The sequence below is a fragment of the Danio rerio genome, chromosome 2 (genome assembly GCF_049306965.1).
Source record: "Danio rerio strain Tuebingen ecotype United States chromosome 2, GRCz12tu, whole genome shotgun sequence".
NCBI lineage: Eukaryota > Metazoa > Chordata > Actinopteri > Cypriniformes > Danionidae > Danio > Danio rerio.
Window position 1 is genome coordinate 51,529,573 of NC_133177.1, and position 11,100 is coordinate 51,540,672.

The following is an 11,100-nucleotide window of genomic DNA, read 5'->3' on the forward strand; positions in this document are numbered from 1 at the left end:
GAACGTGGGTCACATGACAACACGTAGGCTGAAAAGGGCCCGGATGTGAGCGAACGTGCTGACAGCAGCAGTTCCGTAGTGCATATTTACTACAGTGCACACAGACACTTCAAATAAATGCTATTTTAAAGATTTTAAAAGAGCTTGAATGGTTTATGGAACGTAGTTTTACAATGTAATGGTAATTAATTCGGCAAAGTTCATTAGAATTAGATAATAATTTGTATTCCAGGACACTCAAAAACTTTGAAAAATCACAAACAAAATAAGCTTAATCACTTATATATTTATACATCATTTTTCTAATATCAAAAAGGTTTAAATTATCAGAAAATTGTATTGTGTCATATCTGAAGAAATTCAAGTTGTTATTTAGGACTGTTTTTACAGCACATGTTCTGATATTTCTAATATTTTAATCTGTTACAGACATAATAATTACATTATTTAAATGAATATATAAACGAATGATCATTAAAAGCATCAACATGTTGGTGTTTATTAGAAGAAGTGAAAAGAGTCAAACATCAAAAGAGTTACACACCTCTAGCCCCCAAACCCTTAGCCTACTCCTTATCACCAAGATCTGAAACTAAGCAAAAGAGACATCTTGTTGTGTCACGCAAAAAAAGGTGTCATTCTGAGAATGGGTACATATAATATAGCACTTTAAAGAGTTTATCATGCGTGCGGGTAGAGCAGTGCCCTAGAAAGCGTCAAAACTAAAAAAGGAAACAATCTGTATTTCCTCTAAATTGAACTGTGATCCAATTTGTGTCCTTTACCAGTTTAACTGCGAATGAATACTTAATTTAAATCAATTACATTTTTATGAATTACATTTCAACAACTCTCCCGGGACAGCATGCCAAACAAGCTTTATAATTAATCATCAGCTAAGTGTGAACTCTCGAAACTGCTTTCGTATGATAAGACCATATAACAATCAGTCAGTTTATAAGCCTGTAATGTCACTTTACAAACAAAATTTAAAAGCAATGGATCAGAAAACAATAAAATAGCAGTAAAATAGTCAAATTCTTAAAAAATATATATATAACGTATTTTTTTTATTTTAATTGTAATTTTTTTTGTCATTGAACTTTTTTATTTTATTTTGAACTTTTATACCCCACACAACATGAAATTCACAATATAAAATGAACATTCAGGAAAAGAATGTAAACAAATTATAATAAAAATAATAGCAAAAAATATATAACAAATATAAAATATTTAATAAAACAATACAACAGACAGTCAAATTGACAACCCTTCAATTGTCCTTTTATATGCTCTCTAAATACTGTAAAAAGCTACCCCATTTCTGACTAAAAGTATTGGTGGAGTCCTGAAGTCTTGCCAACAGATGAGGTAGAAGTCATCAGCTCAATCCAATCCTTAAAAGAGGGAGTATCTGAGTTCCTCCAATTTCACAGCACCAGTCTCAAAGCAATAATACATCCTGCGATGACTAGCCTAGCCTGTGCTTTAGATATTCAGTTCTGTAGAGTGGATGTATCACCAAGAAGACAGACTCTAGGGGAATAAGGTAAAGGCTGTCCCAGCCATTTCTCCATGTTTTGAATAACACGTCCAGAATGAAGCCACCAAATGACAGTTCCACATTAAATGTAAAAAGGTGCCCACAGACTGACCACATTTCCACCAGTGTTTTTTTTTTCATTAATCCATCCAGTCTTACTAGGGTCCAGTAATACAGAGTAATTATCTTGTAATGTATGAGTTTACTCCTCTCTTACAGTACCCCCATACCAGAAACTACTGCCTGCCATTTACCCTATTCAAATTCCACCTCCAGGTCTTTCTCCCAAATAATTCTTAAATGATCACTTTTGCCATGTTGTTTGCAGCAATCCTATAAACAAAAGATGTAGTTTGCACCGACTTTGACATATTTAGAAACCCTAATAAAACACTTTCTTCTGCTCCTACCTTATATCCCACAGATCTTATACTACTATGCAGCTGTATATGTTTCCAGAAATCCCCTTTATCAGATTTGTCTTTCAACTCCTGAAATGAATACAGTGCCCCTGTCAATATAAATCATCAACTGTTGTCAGGCCTTTTTTTACACCGATCCTTTCAATAAACTGTTTTCTTTCCTATCTTAATAGCAGGGTTATTCCATAATGAAGAATAGACTAGTTTAAAATGGGACAAATTAAATATCTTATTTTTTCCAGAACTGCTGTGTGTTCCAATATAGGGTTAACTTCCTTATCCATAGTAGAATGTAAAAATTTCTGGGATAAAACGTCAATAACACTGAATGGGAAAAATGTTCATTTAAAAAAAAAAAAAAAACATGTTAAAGTGTATACATGGTCTTGCCTCTAAAGTCAATGAGTTGATACATAAATTCAGCAGTGATGGGGCAAAGACGAGAGGTGCAGTAAGTGGGAATTGTAGCATATGCAGGACCACTATGGGTCAGTCATCCTTTTCAGTGAAAAGTTCACATCCATGGAATGCCATACCTGTTGATTTATAATTACAGTCAGAACTACCAGTTTTTTCTGTAAAGCTGAAACAATTGTTGAAATCTTCAGCAATGTAAACTTTAAGGGGGAGACCGAGGATGATTGTAACACAATTTTTCTTTAGCACCTAAAACTACCTTTTTTTTCAGCTACATGACTGAAATTTTGGGCAAAGTACCCACATTTGTCTACTACAAATTTCAACTATTTAAATTTCTTAAACTATATCACAGACTTTGTGAGATGATACAAAGTGGTCATTTGTTACAAGCTTTCCCACTAGTGGGTAGGTTGTAACACATGGGGTAAGTTGTAACAGGTAGACAAAATGCACAAAAACTAAGCGTACTACACGTGATATGCCACAACAGTTTTATTGTAAATAAATGACTGCAACAAAACAATAAATGTGAATATTGCAAGTGTATGTGGATATGGTGTGTGTTTAAGCATGCACATGTGCGTTTGTGTGTGCATGTCTGTACGTGCACATTCATATGTATGTGTAAGTGTTTGTATACTTTCAAAACTTGTTTCAACCAACCCCGTCACTGTCATCTATAGTTTAGCTAGCTGTATTAGCATGGTGCTTGGAAATTAGTAGGAGGTTGATACACCACTCTTTACTAGAGAAACTACAGTTTGACCTGATATAACTCATATAACATCATCTACAATGGTGGAGGTTATAAACAAAATATTATCTTGCTATTTATTTGAACTTTCTTACCTCAGAATTAGATTTTCTGTTGTAGCTTCTGGAGAGATTGCAAGACTGACTGGAAAATGTCAATGTGTGATTGTTAAGGATACCTAAGGAAAATGTTACATGACCCCTATCTTATGCCCGATTCGTGAAACTGGTAGTGTTTCAACTCTCCCTTTGTTTAAACCAAACCCGGTCTCTTCCTATTATTCTTTCAGGTTGGTCAGGTTTACATTTCTCTTTTGTAATCTGACTTACATTTTATGTTTGTGGCTCTGTATATACTGAACACGTTTGTTGTATTGTATTTTTGTTGTTGTTTGGTTGTTTATTTTTTATTTGTTTAATTAAAACCTAACCAGGGAGAAGGGCTGCTAATTAGCTTTATGCTATGCAGGGCCGGAGCAAGCTGAACTGCCGCTCTAGGCAAAGGACGATCACGCCACCCTCAACCCAAAAGTGAAATGAAAATAGGTCGCGAACATGAGGACGCGGGTGTTGAGGGAGGTGACTGGTGTTGAGGGTGTTGAGGGACGCCACCCTCTCTATTCTGCCGCCCTAGGCGGTCGCCTAGGTCGCCTCTATGGACGCGCCGGCCCTGATGCTATGTGATGTTTTATAAACAAATTTCAGGAGGAGCACGATTAGTCTTTGATGAGGCTAATTCATCACAGACAAACATTTTATTATCCAATCTAAATAGTCAAACACACCATACCTCTGTTTTCCCTTGACTTCAGCATCCCTCCACCACCCCAACTCCACACTATTAAACCCGATACCTATTTAAATTTGAGGGGGGAGGGTTCTGGAGCCGGGCTAGACAGTGCGCTCGGACCATATCTTTCTCTATCCTGATAAGGGGAATAACATGAGTTAGGGCAATGGTTCTCAAAGTGGGGGTCGGGACCCCCCGAGGGGTCACGGGACAATGAAGGGGGGTCGCCTGGTGGTTTCCAAAAATCTATTTATTTTTATTAAACCATAAGAATTACCATATTTTGTCCATAACCTTCTGAAGAGAAAAAAATAGTCGTTTATACCATATATAGTTACTATAGTAGCTTTTAGTTACTAGTTCTATTGGATTACAACCCCTGGGGTAATTGCATTGTATTAAAGACACAGCAATAGCGTCAGATGCAGCAGATTTCATAACACCTGGTTAAACTTTGTGGCCCATTTACAGCTCTCATACATAGAAAAAAATTAAAAGAAGAATAGACTTGGGTCCATTGGTGTGTGTGTGCCATTGCATGCAAGGTTTCTGTATTCATAACCACCTCAGAGGATACTGGGGGTCACGAGTCACTGGCATTGTCATTTTGGGGGTCGCGGCCTGAAAAGTTTGGGAACCTCTGAGTTAGGGTGTCCCGAGCTCAGAGCCCTCTCCCCGGACAGCACGCCAAATACGTATATTCTATTTAGTCAAACATCTGTGAGTGTGAACTTGTGAAATGCCCTATGTACGCAACATTGGTTGTCTTTGCATAACAATGCCAAGTGTATTGTCCCTGTTAAATAAACTAACAAATAAAAAATATAAATAAAACTTACAATGAATTTACATATTCCTTAAAATAAATATACAGTTGAAGTCAGAATTATTAGCCCCCCTTAATTATCTGCTCCCCTGTTTATTGTTTCCCCAGTTTCTGTTTAACAGAGAGACTTTTTCAACACAATTCTAAACATAATAGTTTTAGTAACTCATTTCTAATAACTGATTTATTTTATCTTTGCCATGATGACAGTAAATAATATTTGACTAGATATTTTTCAAGACACTTCTAAACAGCTTAAAGTTACATTAAAATGCTTAACTAGGTTAACTAGTAGGGTAGGGTAATTAGGCAAGTTATTGTATAATGATGATTTGTTCTGTAGACTATCGAAAAAAATATAGCTTAATAAGGGGCTAATAATTTGTCCCTAAAATGGTATTTAAAAAATTAAAGACTGCTTTTATTCTAGCCGAAATAAAACAAATACGACTTTCTCCAGAAGAAAAAATATTATCAGACATACTGTGAAAATTTCCTTGTTAAACATCATTTTGGTAACATTTAAAAAAGAAAAAAAAAATCAAAGGGTGGCTAATAATTCTGACTTTAACTATATTTCATATATAAGTCTCACAACAGGCCGTCATTTAGATTTAAGTTTTGCACAATTTGTATTCACATCACATGTTAAGTCCCAACACAGAAATCAATTGTGTGGAACCCAGGATTTTTTACACTGTAGTCTCTGTGTTGATACGAACTCACAAAAGCCACATGCATCATGTATGTAAATGAAGTAAACTGTCACCCTACAGGGTGTGTTAACTTCCCAAATGCATTTGATCTCTGTAAAACCATATATGATCAGCGAATACACTGACTGTGAGAACCTAAAGTAGCCTATACACACAGGCTAACAGGAAGATCAGTACCAAAGGCTTGTGTCTGTTAGCAAGGATGTGGTCACAGGCAAAGCCTCTGAAAACAGAAGTGCTACTAACAAAATTTTTCTTGATAGCATTTAAGGGAAAGTATCTCCAATGAGAAAACTGGTAAGGATATTCACTCCATATTTAATTTAATAGCTTCATACGCTTCAGCTGTTTTTTTTTGATGAAGTTGCTTACAGTAAATGTAGTCTGGAAGTAAGTTTCGATGTTTGAAAACTGCTTGCATGCTTACAGAAATGCTGTCTGGCTGTCTGATCCATATCTAGTCATATATAACTAGTACCTAAAGACCACAGGTTTGCTTTAGTTCAAAGGTGGGATAAAACCCTTCTTCATTTCATTCATGAGAGCGTTAGAACTGGAGATTTAGAGCAGCAGACATGGTTTCGAGAGAGATGCAGCCCACATGTCTGAAAGAGGGAAAGAGTGCGGTTTTATTGACATGATTCTTGGGCTAAGATGAAGTGAAGATGATAGAAAAGTCTGAAAGGTTTAACGTTTCAGAGACAATGCAGGCGTGAGGGGAAAGCTTATGGCTGTTTATAAAAGATAATGCACGAAGAAGAAAAAAAAAAGAGAGAGACATCCGTCAGTTTGTCCTGCTTAGGTCACATTTAACGGACTTCGCTCTTGTGGTTCTTGCACTTGACTCTGAGGTACGGGTTTTAAGACAATCCTAATTTGTGCGGGTGCTAAGAGATGAAAGCAGATTGTGTGTGTGTGTTTTGTGTGTGCAAAATGGAGGGATATTTTGTAATTTCGTTGTTACACATTCATGTTTTTTTTTAGTTTATTAACGGCTATGTTTCTTACCAAAGATTTCCTTCATGTGTGACTAAACCACGGAAAACTACATCCAGTTTCACGCTAGGAGAAATGCTATTTTGAAGTTGTCATCAGCAAGGGTAAGATTATTACAATACGCCGTCAAACTATTCAATGAACGCCACTAAACTGTCAATCATTTGTCTGTTGCTCATGATTTTTTTTTTTAAATATACATATTTAAAAAAAATGCACATTCATATTAATATATTGGAGAACATTTTCATCATTTATTTAAATAAAATAATTCAGAAATTGGAGTTATGATATAGCTAATATTATAAAGTTTTAATTTTGTTTAAGAAGAGTTTGATGCAACAAATTGCAGCAAGTTATTTGTAATAATTGAGCTAATATCTGACTTTAGATCAAGTTAAATCAGCTTTGTTTTCAAGAATTTTCCTTTCCGCTTTGTTTCGAGTGAGCCGTTCCCATAACAAATAGTCTACAAATAAAATGATACATATTTTTGACATGTGGAAACTTGTTCAAAGTGAAAAAAAGAATTGAAACTTAAAGCCTCGTGAAGGCTTTAATGTCCTTACAGTGTTGTGAAACAATTAGAGTGAGAAATGAGTTTCAAATCAACGGGTGCTTTCTAAAATTCTGCTTCCTGTCTAGTCAAAAAGATATTTTAACAAACCTATTTTCCCAGACGTGCACCTGAAAATAACTCAAAATCTGGCATTTTTTTTACCTTTTTAAATTATTTTAGAAAGAAAAGTATAATTTCTATGTCATTAGAGTTGGTGTGCTCTGCATGTGAGTGAGCTAAAAAATTAGACGTGTTGTATATTTAGTAACTCAGACTTACCATAGCATTTATACACTGCAACTCTCTGATGATTTGAACTGCTTCTTTTATCTTCACTTGGTAAGTTGTTTTGGATAAAAGTTAAAATCTGCTAAATGTAAAAGTTAGAGCGAGACAATTAACGTACACAAAAAGACTTCATTCACAAAATCCACTAATCAAACAATTTTAGAGTTACTCATTTTATTCACTTACACATTCTGACATTTAAACAAACCATAAATACATTAAAAAGGCTAGCATTGGCATGCAAAAAAAAAAAAAAAAAAAAAAGGATAACATAACACTGATGATTTCACTCCTGAAAGTGACATTCTTCATACCTCTCTTCTGCCAGTTTCAATATGACGAACTGCTCAACTGAAGGTGTGGATACTTTAACAAAGAAGCTGGATTTGGTGATTTACGTGCCCATCCTGGTGTTCGGCTTGGCGTTAAACATTATGGCGTTGGTGGTGTTCTGCAGGCTGCTCCGAAAATGGACAGAGTCTTCAATCTACATGACTAATCTGGCACTGATGGACCTGCTGCTGCTGCTTCAGTTGCCCTTCAAAATGCACGCCGCGCACCACGAGTGGGCAGAGGACAAGAAGCTGCTCTGCTCCTTCCTGGAAAGTCTTTATTTTGTGGCTATGTATGGTAGTATCTACACAATTGCATGCATAGCCCTAGACCGATACTTCGCAATAAACCACCCGTTTCGTGCCAAGCAGTTGCGCTCGAAAAGAAACGCCTTGATTGTTTGTGTGTTCATCTGGCTGTTTGTGATGGGAGCCACTTCACCGATTTACACCTTCCGCAGAGAAAAGACTGGTAATTTTACGTGTTTTCATGGTTTTTCGGATAAAGGTTGGAGCACTGCACTAATTGTGTGCCTGGAGGTCTTTGGTTTCCTGTTGCCTGCCGCGGTACTGGTGGTGTGTTCGATTCAGAGCATCCGTACACTCAAAGCTACAAAAAACAGCAACCGTAAGAAGCAAGCTGGTGTGAGAATCATCTACAGCAGCCTCGCTGCCTTCCTAGTGCCCTTCACTCCTTGTCACATTGCCATATTCCTCCAGTATCTAGTCCGAAATGACCACATTTTAGACTGCAAAAAGAAGCAGGACATCGCTCTCTTCATACAGGTCTCTATCAACATTGCAAATGTGACCTGCTGCTTGGACGCACTGTGTTACTATTTCATCGCCAAGGAAGTTCGATCCACCAAAGATACACTCAAACTGTCCATTAGCAGAGGCAGAACCACCAGCAGCTCAGATGTCTGACGAGCCAAATTCATTATACTATACTTTCACAATGTGTGTTGATGGACTTCCAGTGGAAGTAGAGCCACGGCCACAAAATCTTGTATATAAAAAAAGTCATTGAAGGCTTGAAGCACACAGCGCAAAGGAATTGCATTTCTATGAAAAATCCTGCAGGGTCACCTCAGGGATTTTACCAGACTCACCTGAATCCTGGGAGAAATTCTTGAAGCGAATCTTTTGCCTTTGCACTAACCTTCAGATCATGTGGATTTCTACTGAAGTTACAGGATTTTACAAAATTGCCACATAAGTGTAAATGTGGGCAAGACTTAGGAAATGATTCAGGACCGATATCCTAGGTTATTGAGGTTTGGCGAATAGTTTTTGGACACAAATGGAAAATTATTTGTTCGTCTAGTTGAAGTGATAGTTCAAAAATGTAAAATGCTGTGATAATTTATCCTCAAAGGCTGTTACAAAACTATATGGCTTTGTTTCTTTTTAAATATTTAAGAATATATTTTGAGAATTGCTTTTTTTTTGGCCAATCAGTGCCCACAAGCTGGGCATCAGAGATGTTTGGTTCCCACTTGTCCCACAGAAACAATGCAGGTTTGTGCATGAGTAAATTATGACAGTATTCATTTCTTAATTGTACTGTTCATTTACTTTAAAAAGCATGTACAATTGAAGAAGAAGCATGAACAGAACATAAACATTACAAGATTTTCAGCATTACATAGCCTTGCAGATCTGGCATTTAGGCTGTGTGGTATTTCAAAATCACAACCTTAAAAATCTATTTGTAAAATGTAAATCTAACTCCCACTAAGACAACACTCATCGGAAACTCTGCCATCATACGCCATAGGAGCTAACTCAATCACTGTTTTCTAAAGTAATTCAGCGTTGACTGTCAGGAAGAAGTTTTTCACTCATCATAGCACACGTGCTGCTGCTGATGTGACAACAAAAGTGATTTGATTTGAAAGAAGTTCACTGGTTGCAGCGCGGGCATGGTTTTGCACGTAATGGCTGCAAATGGGACACTTGCAGGCACTCTTCTAGAGCCTAAAATGAGAAATAGGACTATGGATCTTTGCAAGTGAGAGACAAACCTTTAAAGTCTGCAGGACCAAGTGAGTATGAAGTGTGTCACTTGGGTTTGGGATAATAAATCCTTTTAAAGTATTTCTTACCATCAATAAATTCTTAAGTACACAGTTTTGTACTTTTGTTTTCTTTTATATACTTTTTTGCTTAAAAATCAAAGCTGGTAATGCTGTTATCTTTTTTGTAGCTGGTTGTTTGGTTCATGGCTTATAACATTCAATAAGACTTTTTAACATGTAATGTAATGTGTATTTTTATAGCGCATTTATCGTGTATGGTCATACACCCAAAGCGCTTCACAATGATGAGGAGGGGGTCTCTCCACACCACCACCAGTGTGCAGCATCCACTTGGATGATGCGACGGCAGCCACAGGACAACGGCGCCAGTGCACTCACCACACAGCAGCTATTGGGGGAGTGGAGAGACAGTGATAGAGCCAATTCGGTGGATGGGGATGATTGGGCCGCCATGATCGTGAGGGCTGATAGAGGGAATTTGGCCAGGACACCGGGGTTACACCCTACTCTTTTACGAGAAGTCCCATGGGATTTTTAATGACCACAGAGAGAGTCAGGACCTCAGTTTAACATCTCATCCGAAAGAACATCTACAGTTGAAGTCAGAATTATTTTTCTTTTTCTTTTCTTTTTTTTATATTTTCAAAATGATGTTTAGACATTTTCACGGTACTATGTCTGATAACATTTTGAAAGTCTTTTTTGTTAAATTTCAGCTAGAATAAAAGCAGTTTTTAATTTTTTAAAAGCCTTTTTAAGAACAAAATTATTAGCCCCTTTAAGCTATATTTTTTAATAGCCTACCGAACAAATCATCGTTATACAATAACTTGCCTAACTCCTGCCTAGTTAACCTAGTTAAGCCTCTAAATGTCACTTTAAGCTGTATAGCAGTGTCTTGAAAAAGATCCAGTAAAATAATATGTGCTGTCATCATGGCAAAGATAAAATAAATTAGTTATTAGAAATGAGTTAGTAAAACTATTATGTTTAGAAATGTGTTAAAAAAACGTTCTCTCCGTTAAACAGAAATTGGAGGAAAACATAAACAGGGGGGCTAATAATTCAGACTTCAATTGTACATGGGACAAATAATTCATATTAAAATAATTCTGCAAATGGCACAGTTAAAAAAGTGCATTTGTTATTGAAATTAGCACAAAGTAGGCTAAATGAGGCTAAAGAGACTATCAGGAATTATCTGGTAAACTCGTCTATTTCCTGTCTTCTGCATTTATTCACAAAAACTATTTAAATTAAGGGATTTTGTAAAGACTGGAAAAGTGAGAAGAAGCCAAATGGTGGCGTCTATAATTAGCATTTTACATCTTGTATGCAGGCTTCAACGTTCATAAAACTTTCACATCAGGCAGGAATCATAAACATTTGGTGGTCAGAACTGTATTTTCT

At 36.5% G+C, this 11,100-nt stretch overlaps 1 protein-coding gene across 3 annotated transcripts; it reads left to right on the top strand.

Moving 5' to 3' along the window:
- The first annotated feature begins 5,553 nt into the window (after nucleotides 1-5,553).
- LOC793909 (G-protein coupled receptor 55) lies at nucleotides 5,554-11,100 on the top strand. Of its 3 annotated transcripts, XR_012394442.1 has the most exons (4): nucleotides 5,646-5,770; nucleotides 6,487-6,573; nucleotides 7,645-9,696; nucleotides 9,931-11,100. XR_012394442.1 is itself a non-coding variant. In XM_005163567.5 (3 exons), the coding sequence occupies exon 3, from the start codon at nucleotides 7,652-7,654 to the stop codon at nucleotides 8,573-8,575; it is 924 nt and encodes a 307-aa protein (XP_005163624.2). In that variant the 5' UTR covers nucleotides 5,554-5,770; nucleotides 6,487-6,573; nucleotides 7,645-7,651; the 3' UTR covers nucleotides 8,576-9,902. The 3 variants fall into 3 exon arrangements, 2 of the variants coding, with proteins under 2 accessions (XP_005163624.2, XP_073786487.1); XM_005163567.5 differs by lacking the exon at nucleotides 9,931-11,100 and having other exon boundaries at nucleotides 5,554-5,770; nucleotides 7,645-9,902; XM_073930386.1 differs by lacking the exon at nucleotides 9,931-11,100 and having other exon boundaries at nucleotides 5,684-6,324; nucleotides 7,645-9,902.

Excerpts from the sequence above, each read along its gene's own strand:
- LOC793909 (XM_005163567.5), top strand. The coding sequence starts at position 7,652 with ATGACGAACTGCTCAACTGAAGGTGTGGATACTTTAACAAAGAAGCTG.